The sequence below is a fragment of the Juglans microcarpa x Juglans regia genome, chromosome 4S (genome assembly GCF_004785595.1).
Source record: "Juglans microcarpa x Juglans regia isolate MS1-56 chromosome 4S, Jm3101_v1.0, whole genome shotgun sequence".
NCBI classification, from domain to species: domain Eukaryota; kingdom Viridiplantae; phylum Streptophyta; class Magnoliopsida; order Fagales; family Juglandaceae; genus Juglans; species Juglans microcarpa x Juglans regia.
The window spans coordinates 366,538-381,577 of record NC_054601.1 but is presented as its reverse complement, the minus strand read 5'-3'; the positions used below and the strand labels follow the sequence as shown (position 1 = coordinate 381,577).

Below are 15,040 nucleotides of genomic sequence, written 5' to 3'. Positions count from 1 at the left end.
AAGAAGAAGAAATGCTAGTGTTTTAAATAAGTTTCGGGCTTTCTTTTGATGACAATTGTCGAGGATTTACATAATAGTTTTCATCCAAAGGAAGGTTAGTTTAGATGGTAATTTGATTGATTGCAAGTGCGAGTGTGGATATGACATGCTACATTGCTAATCACAAATCTTGAGGGGCCAAAGTGATGTCTTATGGAGTTAAAGATCCACAAATAATGGTTATCCAAAATCCAGATGGGGGAAACATCCTTTGCTCACCTTAATTCGGTTTCTTGACGTTTAGCATAATTTTTTGCTATTCCACCTTGTCCTAACGAGCTTAAAAAAGACATCAAAAATTAAGACAGCTGAAGAGCTTTATTAAGACGCGACTCAATTCATGATTTCAGTACCCAGATTAATTATAAAGAAGTGAAAACCGAAAGTTCTCACATCACATGGGTGAAAATACAAGTTCCTTTTTCCTATTCTTCTCCAAAACAAAACTCCAAATCTCCATCCCCCATAAAATAGGATTACACAACACAACAAAACAAGCCAGGATCCCAACTACCACCGGATTACGTTTCTCCGTCAAGAACGATGTTGTTCAAAAACCACAAAGCAATATCCATCAAGTTCTGATTTTCCCAGCCAAATTGGGAGTACCTTCGCTTCAAGTGAATCAGTTCTCATTCCCAGCTTCCTGAAAGAATAATAAGGTATCGATACTAAGCACCCAATTTCTTCTTTGAAATGCATATGCTGTAGCCAAAAACAATAGTGAAGTAATAGCATTAAAGGTCAATATATTATTGGTTACCATGTACCCGGTCATTTTCCTCAACTCTTGCTTCCCGTGGCTGTATATGTTAAAAGTTCTGCTCAGAGGAGAACCCCGGAACTATCCCTAGGTCACTACTCTTTAACGCTTTTACATTCAAATTAATTCGCATTTTGCTCTTCTTGTGATGGTCATGACTTTTTACCTATTTAACAGCCTAAGCTTCAAAATCAGACCCCATTGACCCTTCACATAACAGAATAGATCTCTCACATATACTTTAATACTTGTCATCATCTTCGAAAGACATGTCTACCTGAAAAACAGGAGTCTCTGTGCTCTTAGAAGCTATCAACTTTGGCGGAGTGCCATCAAATAAACGAGAACAGTCCGTGTATGCAGATCCAATGCCTACTCCAGCACCAAAAGCTACAGATGCCCAGCGAGTAACAGGAGTCCCTGGCATTACAAATCAGAATACATGGATCAAGATTATAGCTTAATAACAACAGAATTCCAAGGCGTTTTGATATCGTTATATCACTGCAACAAAATCAATCCGTAGACATCCATTCAATTATATGGTCTCAGCATTGGCACTTTGCTGCTCAAAAGAACGTAAGCCTGCCTGCCTGCATTGTTTGGGAGCTGTAGCTATTAACAGATTCTATAAACAAGGCACTTTAGTCACAGTTTCTAGCCCAGAGGTTCAAATTCCCTTAGGTGCAAACAATCTCTAGGGCCGGACTGAGAGATTTTTCTCTTGAATTATTCGAGGTGCACTTGCGGAAACTCCTTGCCGAGATTGTGCAACCCAGGATTAGTCGGATGCTGTTCCTAGACACCAGGTGCCAATAAAAAAAATTAAAAAAAAAAAGTTTCTAACCCAGAACCTCAAGGGTGTCGCCGGGATGGGATTCCAAAGCCCTTCTTAAGAAGTATCAAAACAAATACCATTGCTGTTACCAGAATTATCAAAGTAGTAACTTTTAAAAAGAAGTCAGCCAATAGAAATCAATTTAACCAGTTAATTGCTAGCCTACGGAAAAATTCTGAATCCAATACGGAAATCAAAGAGTTACTCCCAATACATCTGTTTGGTTGGAGAGAAAATGTAATAACAAAGAAGGGAGGAGAATATTCAAACTTCAGCTTCCATTCATGTTCCTAGTATAGTTTTGTATCGGCAGCGAAACGGGTAAATTAGAAAATAAAAGAAAGAAAGAAATAAGAGGGTGAAGAGAACGGACTGAAGAGGAGAAGGCCACCGAAGGCGCCGGCCAAGGAGGAGTAGACGAAGCGGCGAAGGGTCAGATCGAGACAGGCGTCCCATTTGGCATCCAAGTCGAATTTGGGAGGCAAGATCTCTTTCTTCTCAGCCATTCCAGTCTTCTTCTTGGTTTCTCGATTAAATTGATGGCTCTGAAATCCCGACTACCGAATGATTTTGGAATTTTCGATTGAATTGCAATTTAGGCCTTCGTAAAAATGTGAGGCCTTCCTTCCGGTTTGGTTCTCAGCGAGGGCTTTTCCCTTTGCCTCTGCGGATTCGTTCGCCAAATTATTATTTAATTTGATGAGAAATGAAACCTACCTCGCGTAACATTGGTTCCTTCCTGGATTTTCTGAATCCAAATCACTCAATTTTTAAGAAAAAGAACAACAGAAAAATAAAATAGTGTTTTGGGCTTTAATTTAGGGCATAAAGGCCCTAACTTTCTTTACCAGATTTTGCTTTTGGGCCCAAGCGCTCGTTTGATTTCCTTTTTTGCCACAAGCATGGAAGAACTATAAAGGGTAAAAAATACTGTTAAACGGTAAAATACTAATAAGGGTAAAAAATTACCTGGGATTCCTGTCTGTCTGTCTGCGTTGGCTCCTCTGTTCACTACCACGACTGTGTCGCTGTTGTCAGTGAGGGTAGTGAGTGTGTCTGAAGTTTTGAACTTTGATTATTATTGGAGTCGACACCCTCCCTCTTTTACTTTGCTCCTTTGATTACGATCTCATCCTCTCTTCTCTTTTTCTCCCGACAGTCACTTCCAACCCTCTCTTCCCGAATACCTCTCTCTCTGTTTTGCTCTGTATTTCACTCCGAAATGGCCGATGAAACTCCAAACCCTCCTCCCCACTGGCCCCAGCTACCTCCGACCGGCCTGCTGATATAGATCACTCACCAGCACCCGTGTCAGTGGTTGTGACGGAGTCTGAGTCTCTTCCTGTCACTGAGAGTGAATGTGAACAGCCAACCACACTCCCAGTGGCCGAGTCTGGCTCCCTGGTCGTGGTGGATGAGAAAGAAGACCTTCCGCCGCGGCCGCCATCTGTCGCTGTACTTGTCGAGGTGCAAAATTCGGCTACCCAAGAAGGGGTTGGTGTGGTTGAGGCTGAAAAACCGAAGCCGACTGAGGACAAAAAGATTCCTCAGTCTCTGGTTTCTTTTAAGGAGGAGAGCAACGTCGTGGCCGATCTCTCAGATTCTGAGCGAAAGTCTCTGCAAGAACTTAGGCAGCTCGTCCAAGAAGCTCTCGACGGCAACCGATTCACTTTCTCACCACCACCACCACCTAAAGACGCAGAGAAACAGGGTTCGGCTCAAGAAGCACCAGTAAAGCTAGAAAATGCATCAGCCGTACCGTCCGAACCCACTCCGAGAATCGAAGAAAACCCGGAAAAGGAAGCCCAAGAAGTAGCGAAAGAAGCAGAGCAATTGTCCATTTGGGGGGTTCCTCTTCTTAAAGATGACAGGACCGATGTGATTCTACTTAAGTTTTTACGAGCCAGGGATTTCAAAGTGAAAGATGCATTTGTCATGATCAGGAACACCATCAAATGGAGGAAGGAATTCGGGATTGATGCGCTTGTCGACGAGGATCTCGGGGACGAGTGGGAAAAGGTGGTCTTTATGCATGGATATGACAGAGAGGGGCATCCAGTGTGTTACAATGTATATGGGGAGTTTCAGAATAAAGAGGTGTATGCAAAAGCGTTCTCGGATGAGGAAAAGAGAGCCAAGTTCTTGAGGTGGAGGATACAGTTCTTGGAGAGGAGTATAAGGAAGCTGGATTTTAGTCCTGGTGGTGTTTGCACCATCTTTCAGGTCAATGACCTCAAAAACTCTCCGGGACCCGCAAAGCGCGATCTTAGGCTGGCCACCAAACAGGCTCTTCAGGTGCTTCAGGACAATTATCCCGAATTTGTAGCCAAACAGGTACATATCTTGACTTTGTCGATATCTAATGTTTAGGTTTGGTTGCAATCTTGCTTTAGATTCATTGGAGTGAATGAATTTGATTGCTTCGTTTGGGTATTGATTTCTTAAGGTGTTTATCAATGTTCCTTGGTGGTATCTTGCATTCTATACGATGATCAGTCCGTTCTTGACCCAGAGGACCAAGAGCAAGTTTGTTTTTGCAGGGCCATCGAAGACTGCTGAAACCCTTTTCAAGTTAGTAGACAATTTGAAGAGTTGGGCTTCTATGTGTCCTGTTAAAAAATGGACTGAGGAGATCCACTCATTTACTCAACTCAATCGATTCCGTCCATTCATTTGCATAACAGGACACAGAGAACGATTTCTTCACTCAAATTTGAGCATGTTATTTTGATTAATTACATTTGCTTCTTTTTTGGTTGCTGGTTTTGACTTTCAATTGCTCTTGGTAAATCAGGTACATATCTCCTGAGCAAGTGCCCGTTCAATATGGTGGCTTGAGTGTCGATTATTGTGATTGCAACCCAGATTTCAGCACTTCTGATCCAGTTGCAGAGGTTACTGTAAAACCAGCAACTAAGCAAACGGTGGAAATCATAATTTATGAGGTCTAATTGCATTTTTAACTTGTGTGTCCTGCATTATTATTTGGCTACTCCTAATTCTAAGTTGTTATTTAGTAATGTTTGGCCCGTATATGCACGATCGGTGATAAATAAAAGAATCATATCCTTCTCCTAATTGGAAATTGGGTAAATTGCAGAAATGCAGCATTGTTTGGGAGCTTCGAGTAGTGGGGTGGGAGGTGAGCTATGGGGCTGAATTTGTGCCTACAGCCGAAGATAGATATACTGTTATCATACAGAAAGCCACGAAGAAGGCCTCAAGTGATGAACCAGTGGTGAGCAACAGCTTTAAAGTTGGTGAACTAGGCAAAATACTGCTCACTGTGGATAACCCAACCTCAAAAAAGAAGCAGCTTCTTTACAGGTTCAAGATCAAGTCCTTCATAGACTGAGGATTTCAAATCAGCTCAAAGCAGTCGAAACTTTGTCTTGCTGCCTAGGGATGGGATTAAGATTGTCATTATTTCAATATCCTGATGCCGATTGAACATTTGTGCTTGATCACTGTGCCCGCAGACTGGTGTGTTTACTGGAGGCTTGGAAATTTAGTATTTGGAGTTGGATATACAATAATTTCACCTATAGTTGTTTGGGTGACTGTTGTCGTATTTGGTTTTTTGGGTGGTGAGGAACAAGATGTTGGAGAGTCGCTGGTAAAGGTTGAATCTGGTGCTGGTTTGTAATATATATATATATATTATTTTTGGGTTTAAATCTGTCTAGTTTCTTTGTACACTTATGCTTGTTTGATTGTATCTTCTTTGCAAGGAATGGGGGATGATGTTTGAAGAGATTTGGTTATAAAGGTGTGAGAGTGAAGAGTGAGAACAGAATTCTCCAAAAATGCAAACTAGAAAGAAAACAAGAATAAAATATGGTTAAATGAGAAAACCCACCCCCAGATGTAGACTGTAATATTAATTGAGGAATGGAGTGATTGTGGGTGACGTGATGTCCCTTCCCAGTCCCCACTTTGCTTTGCTTTTGTTTGTATTACAGTTTGGAGATGAGTTCTAGTTTTGATTCTTTGAGACATAACCCTGTACTTTGATTTGATCTTCGTTGCTCCATCTAAATTATTCCTATTCAACAGCTCAAAGCACGAATAATAATAAAAAAAAAAAAAAATCAGAAACCATTGATATCAATTTGGAGTAGAGGAGGAGGATCCTTCGGCCTTATCTTCAAGTAAGAAAGCGACAATACTGATCGCAGCAAGTGAAAACATTATGTGATAAGGAGGCCTTAATAAAACAAATTAAATTAAAGACAAACACAAATAATATATATATATATATATATATGTATTAGACTAATACCATTATTGGAATGAAAGGGAAGGAAAAGGGAAGGGAAGGGGCCCCTCCTCATTATATCTAAAAAAAAAAATAATTAAATTCGATATGAGGTGTAAGAGGCACGATCAAATTGGCATAGTGGGGAGGAGACATAAATGATTACCAGAACATAACCCCAAAGGAATAGGAAACAGTTTTTGTTGTAGTTGGACTTGTAAATGAAACATGCCAAAGACAAAACACTAACACGCCCCCTGCCTGTCAAACTTAAAAGGTGGGCAATATCATCAATCTAACAAATTTATGGGCAAAAAAACAGAGACACAAACTAAGACAAATTTATATAGAATGTTATGTCACTCTTATCGCTCTTACTACACTGCCGCCTTTTTACCCATTTTTAGTTAAATTTATATAGAATGTTTTTTTGTTTTTCATTTTCACCGGTGTGTGTTAGTCATTTTCTTTAATTGTCTATATAAATAAATAATGTTGCGTGTAGATTAAGATTTAATAAGATCAATTTTTAGTTTTTCCAAGTTTAGATTGTAATAAAGGTGATAATATTTTTCATTTTAAGAAATCTATGTACAAAGAACAATGACAGCCACACAACACATTTCACAATTCATGTTTTATAACGAGTATTTATTATTTTTCTTAGCAGAAACACAAGTCACAGCTATCGCGGGGAGAGAAGAATCAAAACAGCAGTCAGATATGATTGTTTCAAATTCAAAAATAGATAATCGGCTAATAATATACAAATATAGATATATAGGACAAGAAATATATAAATACACCAACTTTACACAAACTTTACAGGCAGAAGATCAGTATCAAGAATTTGTGTCCACACACCCATTCCCCGCCCAAATATATATGTACCTCAAATGTGTCCCCATGCATCTCATACTGTTTTTTTTTCAGCTGTAATTGTTTACAAACCAAGACCAAATGACAAAATATCCCAACATTACTTATTAGAACATATAAATAAATCCCCCCCACTTCCCAACAAAGTTAACTTTCAGCCAACAGAAGGGAAAAAAAAAAAAAAAAAAATGCAATTCAAATGCCTCCCAATTGACTGGAAATATACACACACAGGCCCCCTAAAGTAGTCGCTTAATATTCAAAGCTTAATCTGAGCAGGGTTTGGTCTTGGATCTGTACAAGAGCTTCTTCTTCTTCGAGGTTTGGTTATCAAAGGTAAGCACCACCTTGCCCTGCTCACCAACTTTGAAGCTGTTAGAGATCACTGTTTCATCAGCTGGGGCAATCTTTCTTGTCTTCTGTACAATCACAGTGTACCCCCCTCGGCGATTGGCACAAATTCAGCTCCGTGGCTCACATCCCAACCCAACACTCTTGCTTCCCAAACCAGCAGCAATCCAGTCTGCAAATGCATATGCAACAATGCCATATCATACCACATGTAACCCTAAAAGTAACAATAATTTTAACTTAATGAAATATGTTTGTTGAATTTAATCGAAACTAGGCCTACCCACCTCAGAGATTGGAAATTCAATGGTGTGCTTGGATGCCGGTTTGATTGTAACCTCTGTAACAGGGTCCGCAATATTGAATTCCTCTTCATCCTCCCTCTTTAGCCCACCATAATGAACCGGTACTTGTTCAGGCGATATATATCTGTTTAATTAACAACAGCCAAACACGCACCAAACCAGCGAGAAAAAGATTTAGACTATGCGATAATATTGACTCGAGTGATTAAATTCACCATGGTTTACAAGCATAAGCCTTTGAACATACTGAAAAGTAAATTATGATTCTACTAGCATCAGGAAAAAACAAGGAATCATGGAGAGAGCCGTTATTGATCAAGAAAACAAAAAGGGTAAAGAAATGAATGAATTAAACTCACTTGAAAAGGGTTTCAGCAGCCTTTGATGGGCCAGCAAATACAAACTTGCTCTTGGTCCTTTGTGTCAGGAAAGGACTGATCATCCGATTATAGACTATGTACCACCATGGAACGTTGATAAACACCTTCAATATATAACACATAACTCCCCATTCATTTCGATGAAAATACATAATAAATTGCAACTAAAAGCAATTATCTTAAAGTATGTGTATGGATGGTACCTGTTTGGCTAGGAATTCAGGGTAGTTATCCTGGAACAATTGAACGGCCTGCTTGATGGCCTGCCAGAGCTCCCTCTTTCCGATTCCAAGGGAGTTCTTGAAATCGTTGACCTGAACAATGGAAGAGATGCCAGTAGGACTGAAATCAAGCTTCCTGACGCTCTTCTCCAAGAACTGAATTCTCCACTTCAGGAACTTCTGGCGCTTCTCTTCAGTGGCAAAGGTATTCAGATACAACTCCTTGTTCTGGAACTCGCTGAAGACGTTGTAGCAGACAGGGTGACCTTCTTTATCATACCCATGGGTGAAAGCCACCTTGTCCCACTCATTTCCGTGGTCTTCCTCGAGAAGGGCATCGATCCCGAACTCCTTGCGCCACCGGACCGTGTTCTTGATCATGGCCAAGGCGTCCTTGACCTTGAAATCCCTGGCTCTCAGGAACTTCAAGAGGATCACATCGCTTCTCTCGTCCTGAAGCAGCGGAATATCCCAGATGGAGACCTCCTCAGGCGGAGGCGGAGGCGGTGTGGGGACTTCTTCTTTTGGCTCCGCCGCAACCTCCTTTGCCTCAGTGGCTGGCTCCTCTGGTTTAGTTGTTGTCGGAGGAGCCGACACCTCGACTACTATGGTCTCTTTGATTGCCTCCTGCACAGTCTTGGTCGTATTATCCTGATCGGCGGCGGTCACTTTTTCCACCACCTCCTCGGCAATGACCTCGGTGGGTGGTGCTGGTGGAACATTCTCTTCTTCTTTGGCTTCTACTGGTGAAGTTGTCTCGGTCACAGTTTCAGCAGCCACCAACTCAGAAATTACCTCTTCTTTCTTTTCCACCGGTGGTGGTGCTGTTACAGTCTCGTAGGTCTCCACCTTGGGAGGCTCTTCATGTTCCGTTTCCACAGGGGGCCGTGCTACGGTCTCGTCCAGTTCCACTTTGGGAGGTTCTTCTATTTTGGGGTGTTCAGCAGCAGCAGCAGAAGGATCGGTCTCCTTGTCCTTCTCTTTCTCTTTCTCGGCCTCCTCCTTCTCTTCTTCTTTAGCGGCCGGCGGAGGAGGCGGCGGTGGAGCAGTGAGCTCGTGTTTGTTAAGGGCCTCTTGGACGAGTTGCTTCAGCTCCTCAAGTGCCTTCTTTTGCGACCCAGGTAGCTCTTCCACAACGTAGGTTTCTTCCTTGAAAGAGACCGATTGGGTAATCTTCACTTCGTCGACCTCGTCGACTTTCGGGTCCTCGGCCTTTGGGTTCTCGGGCTCGACCACTTGTTCAACTGGACCAGGATTTTCCGGTGCCTTGACCAGAGGTTCCGGTGCTGGCGGCTCTTTCTCAGCGGTGGGCTTGTCCACCACCCCTTCCTCGGTGGATGGCGGCACTTCTGACCCTGGCTTTTGGTGTTCCTCAGCCATGGACAAGAAAACAATTAATCAGCTTGTGTTTGTGTGTTTGTTAGAAACGGAGAGCGAGCAGCGTTTTGAGCGTTTAGAGAGAGAGAGAGACCATAGGGTATTGTTTGGGGACGGTGGAAGGGCTTTAAAGGAGGGAAGGGGAGGAGTGAGAGAGAGAGAGAGAGAGAGAGAGAGAGAGAGAGAATGGAGGCGAGGGGAAGAACCAGTCTGTCAGAACAGTTGTGCCAGCTAGTACACCACTTTGTTGGTGGGACCCATTTTCATACGAAACTCCTGATCTTCTTTTGTGTCGAGGCTCGTCAACTCAACTCAACTGCAATTCTGGAAAAACAGTTTCAACTATCAACTTCCGTTTCTTAATTTGTAAACTGGTTTTTGTCAAAGAAAATGTAAAAATGGCACGCTCCCAGCCAATTTCTAGGCAAATTCGGGGGAGACAATTAAGGACTTTCCTTTTAAAATATGCTCTCCTCCTTAACTATGATATTTACGATCTTTAGAATTTATTTCAGAAAAATAATATTTATAGTTACGAGAGCGTCGCAGAATTATTTAAAAAATAATAATAAATACAAGATTTATATAAAAAAATTAATTATTTTTTTAATAATAAACTTTATTTTTTTAAATGATTATATCATATTTACATATTCTACAATTGTATATAATATTACATTTTATTTAATCACATCATTCTTTCACTATTCTTTTAATAAATATTGAAATAAATTTATATGAAAATGAAGATGATGCCTTAATAGCCTATACCATCCTCTAATTAAGGTCTGGTTTGTATTCGCAAGTCATCTCAACTCATTTCAACTCATCTCAACTCATCTCACTACTATTAATTATTATTCATCAACTTTAACTCACAAATCTCACAACTATTTATAATTCATCTCATTACTATTTACAATCCATCTCAACTCATTTTCGAATCCAAACGATATCTAAGAGTTTAACATAAACAACTTTTGCTTTAAAAAAAATAAAAAAATTTGTAAAAAGGAATAGTATGGATTAATGGATTATTTGTAACAGTTGTCGTTCCTTGTACGTCTTAATATTCTAGCTCAGCTTGGAACTTCTTTTGTTGCTTTTACTATCGAATTTAATTTTACTATTGAGTAAATCGTATTTTCATTAAAGAAAAAAATAATTAATAATAATATTACGATTAAAGCAATACGCTGAAGTGATATATTTTGGTCTAATTTTCCTTTTATTGAGTCATTTGCAAATCCATCGATCAAAACAATGGGCGGGCGGCAGTGGGAGTGGGAGTGGGAGTGGCAGCGCACAACCTCAATCGAGATAAAATCACGGAAACGGCGGGATTTTATTTATTATTTTCCCACAAAATCGACGGTGACTGTGACATAGCTGTCAACCAGAGAATAAAAGCACAGGGTATCTACTACTACTAAATTCTTCTTCGTGCCAATGTAGGACCGCCGGAACGCCAACGCAGTCTCTTCCTCGGACACGTGTCTATACAGCTGTTTGCGACAGCCTGTCATTAGGATTATAATCTATCTTTTTATTTACAATCTAAACAATTACCAAATGATACGACATTGACCTTATCGGCTGCTCTCCGACGTCTCCGTTTAAACCAAATATAGAAAAAGAAGGAAAACAAATTCAATTAAAAAATAAATATTGATTAAATTCAGTACATGTAAAATTTATGTCGCACCACTTCTTAAAAAAAAAAAAAGCCTGTCTATTTCGGGGCTCTCAGTCCTCCGGAAAGAAACTCTTTTGGTTTTTTTTTTCTTTTATTATAATCAAATTAATCAGATGTGTGGGGGCGATTTTTTCTTAAGTATTAGTTTTAAATAAATAAATTTTATATAAATTTTTTTATAAAAAATGGTCTTATCAATAAAGATTAATTTTTTTTACATTTTTTACAAGTAGTACAAATCATTTATCTTTTATAGATAATATTATTATTATATGTTTGGTAAAAACATATGAAACTACTAAAAATTTTGAAGAAATAATTCAATTAATATCAACTAGTCGCGGTGTTTTTGGGTTGGCGATAAATTCAATATTCTCTCGTTATCAAATACATGTACACAAATATAATATATATATATATATATATATATATATAATATTTAACGTGTATGTGTGTGTATGTTTGTTGGTATATCATCCATTAATGCCCGGTCTAGCTGCATGCTCTTCTTGGGGAGGATTACTTCCAAATTAAACCCAGTCAATGCATGGCTCTACGTTTGACACAGTTAAACCCTAAGTTTCTGTAGATTCTATGACTATCAAGCAGCTTGTAAATGGTCGACCAATGAAAATTAAGATTAGGTAAGGATTAATCTTCGATATATGCGATGGGGACAGGATGTAGTAGTACTAGACCATGTCGTGTGATGAACCTGGCCTGTTATGTCATGTACGTGCATGTCTGTCATGTGTGATGATCTTCTTGGAATTTCTTGGTGCTAAGAAATTTTAGATGTGGAAATTTACCCTCGCACACGTCAAGTATATATACGTCCATCCATATTGTTAACGACACTTGACATATATATATATATATATATATATATATATATAGGTTGCCAGCTATAGAAAGTTTTCCAACTACTTATAATTACGAGAGATCATGACTTGGCCCTTCATGTGCAAACACAATTAATATATATAAGTTTGCACGATAATATATACATATGTTTAATTTATGAAAAATATTATAAAACTAGGGAGTATATAATATATAGATGAAGATGAAAGTTATCGAGAAATAAATAAATTTTAAATTAGCTATATCAGTACTTATAGATCAAACGATCATGATCAGGGACTAAATTAAATTTATATATTAAAAAAGCTAAATCACATCCTATATATTGAAGATATAGAGGCATGCATGAGTATTAGAGATATAATATGGATCAGTTGGGTGAAGAAGACAATACTATATACAATATCCAGTTAATTAATTATATTGGAGAGAGAGAGATAGAGAGAGTGAGAGAGAAGAAACGAAAGATTTTGGATATACATGTATATATATATATATATATATATATATATATATCATGGTAATTTTAGACTGATTTTGGAATCAACGGGACTAGCTGCATGCCCAATTCTTTTGACCTTTTAAAAAAAAATATAAATTGCAAGGGAAAAAAACAATTAACGTATTTGTAAATCATTTTTCTCCTTTTCTTCGAGTATAAATTAATCGAACCTAAATCGGGGATTCAGATTTATCAGATTAGAACATATATGGGATTTTAAATTAAAAAACAGATGAACGGAAGCACACAAGTTTGTGTGTGTGTATATATCTAAATTTCCATCTTTTAAAAAAAAAAAATTGTTGGGTTCGATGAATATTATATAACATATTTTCTCAGAATTAGGTGCCAGCTTATGAGATACGCAGAATATTATTAGGAAATATATACATATATTGAATTCTTGACAATAAATTATTTTGCATTGAATTACGTACCTAGCTAGCCATTAATTAGTTATAACCCTTTGATTCAAAAAAATTAGTTATAACCCTAAAACGTACGTAGTAACCTTTTATATAATTCAAAATCACGTGTCATTGACGTGGAACCTAAGGCTGCTGACGTGGCAACCGGTGTGGTGATGTGATAGGATGACATGGCTGCTAACAAAACTAGGGTTGATGTCAACAATAATGAGGTGTGTGTGTGGTGCATGGATGTGAAGCTTCAGAGTGTGTAGCGCAGCACGATATGAATTTTGGATGGCACGTGGAGGCGTATGCAAGCTCAGATTTGATTGATTTTTACAACATTGAGTCGGTCTCAATGAGATCTTCCTAACGGTATACCGCGTGATCAAAATAAAGCTTTAGACATAATGATTCTGAAATCTTGTAATAATCCTTACAACAATTGCAATTATTTGACAGAAGTGAGCAACACTTGAATGACTCATCCATAAAAAACAAAGGCATGCAGCGAAAGAATATTGAGAATGATAAAAACTACTAGTACATAGTGCTTAAAGGATCAGAATAGTGGCTCTGATACTATGCTAGAATTATATTAATTAATTCTATATATATCATTGTGCTATACAAGGTAACCTATATATAAGAGGTCAAAGGCTAGACAAGAGTCTTACTCATCAACCAATGTGAAATTATGTATTATAGACTGAAACTACATATACACTAACAAATATAACAATGTCTTAGAAAAGCTGACGATGATTTACATAGCATGCAGTTTTTCAGATCAATGTGCCTCTTTTGCACAAAAATATGTCATCATGTAGATGTACATGCATGCATGGCGCTATGAGTAAAATTGATGCTTCATATCTATATATACCATATATATATATATGTGTGTATGTATGTAATATAGTCTCATGCATATTGTAATTATTACGTTAATATAATTCCATTCTAAATTAATTTCTCTCAGCCTTATCGATAATGAATATTGAGTCATGTGATTGTATCCACCACCCTTTTTATCTCGACGTACGTACGTATTCTCCATCGTGCATATAAATATATATAGTATATAGTTAGGAGAAAAGTTTTTTTTTTTTTCGTTTGCATACATGCATGAATAATGCCACTATATAATAATATATGGATCGCACTACATTTACGGCACAAAACCACCGCTCTCTCTTCTCACTATACATGTCATGCCACTTGTTTTATAATTTTTTTATTAAAAAATAAAAGAAAAGAAAAAAGGAGGCAAGTCGTCTCCTGCCCAACATCCCCTCTCCCTCCTCAGTCATCTGCTACTCATTTCCTCTTCAGAAGGTGAAAATTTACCCCCGACGAAAGCCTGCCTTCTAAAGGCAGAGAATATAGAGGATGGCCGTTCTAGAGCCCATCGTAGTGAGCTCTTTGATTTGTTTTGGTCTTAGCGTGGGTCTTGTATTTTGGGTATTCCAGGGTACTCTGTTTTTCTAAGGATCTTGTACTCTAAGGCTTCAATCAATAAAGGGAGGTGCGGATGGGTGTAGTCGATCATCAGATAAGAAATGTTGAATTAAATAATGTTAACCAAATGATCACAAGGAATTTTAATAACTTGGTGCCTCACAAATATACAGGAATCATTTCTCTCATTCTTTTCCTCTTCCAGTCTTACTTTGTTCTTCTTTCTAAAACTTTGTCGTTTCTTCTTCATAGCACACCTTTTAGTTATTGGATAAATCTATTTTCGGATATTTTTTGATCTAGAATTTCTAGTTTTACGACAAAAAAAAAAAGTTCCAGTTTCAGTGTGGAATCAACAAAAAAATTCCCTTAATTCTATCACAGAGAGATAGAACAAATTTCTTTGTGGGATCAGTATCTTTTTACATGTTAAAACAAGAATTTTTTTTTTTTTTAGGATGGCACCTCCCTTTACTGATTGAAACCTCATAGTACAGGACCTTTACTAAAACTCAGCAATTTTTTTCCATGGGATGGGTTTCTGGGTTTCTCGAGATCAATTTTTCGGAAGGTTGTAGACGAAATGGTGGGTACTAGATGGGTTTCTCAGAAGGTTGAAGACGAAATGGTGTGGGATGGGTTCGTTTATTGAAGACGAAGAAGGAAGATTGAAGATGAAATGCTCAACGGTTTGTT

The 15,040-nt window shown here is 38.3% G+C and overlaps 3 protein-coding genes across 3 annotated transcripts; 1 reads left to right on the top strand and 2 right to left on the bottom strand.

The window, feature by feature from the left end:
• Positions 1 to 360: 360 nt before the first annotated feature.
• On the bottom strand, positions 361 to 2,400 carry LOC121263789. Its single transcript, XM_041166865.1, has 3 exons — positions 2,014 to 2,400; positions 1,080 to 1,222; positions 361 to 685 (listed from the first exon to the last, which is right to left on the bottom strand). The coding sequence occupies exons 1-3, from the start codon at positions 2,144 to 2,146 to the stop codon at positions 665 to 667; spliced, it is 297 nt and encodes a 98-aa protein (XP_041022799.1). The 5' UTR covers positions 2,147 to 2,400; the 3' UTR covers positions 361 to 664.
• A 232-nt stretch (positions 2,401 to 2,632) lies between these two features.
• On the top strand, positions 2,633 to 5,187 carry LOC121263787 (patellin-3-like). Its single transcript, XM_041166862.1, has 4 exons — positions 2,633 to 3,974; positions 4,087 to 4,211; positions 4,435 to 4,585; positions 4,741 to 5,187. The coding sequence occupies exons 1-4, from the start codon at positions 3,576 to 3,578 to the stop codon at positions 4,993 to 4,995; spliced, it is 930 nt and encodes a 309-aa protein (XP_041022796.1). The 5' UTR covers positions 2,633 to 3,575; the 3' UTR covers positions 4,996 to 5,187.
• Positions 5,188 to 6,675: 1,488 nt separating this feature from the next.
• LOC121263786 (patellin-3-like) lies at positions 6,676 to 9,553 on the bottom strand. Its single transcript, XM_041166861.1, is given in 5 exon segments — positions 6,676 to 7,216; positions 7,219 to 7,300; positions 7,416 to 7,557; positions 7,793 to 7,917; positions 8,017 to 9,553. Coding segments are annotated over 5 exon segments (1,920 nt in total). The 5' UTR covers positions 9,415 to 9,553; the 3' UTR covers positions 6,676 to 7,043.
• Positions 9,554 to 15,040: the final 5,487 nt, after the last annotated feature.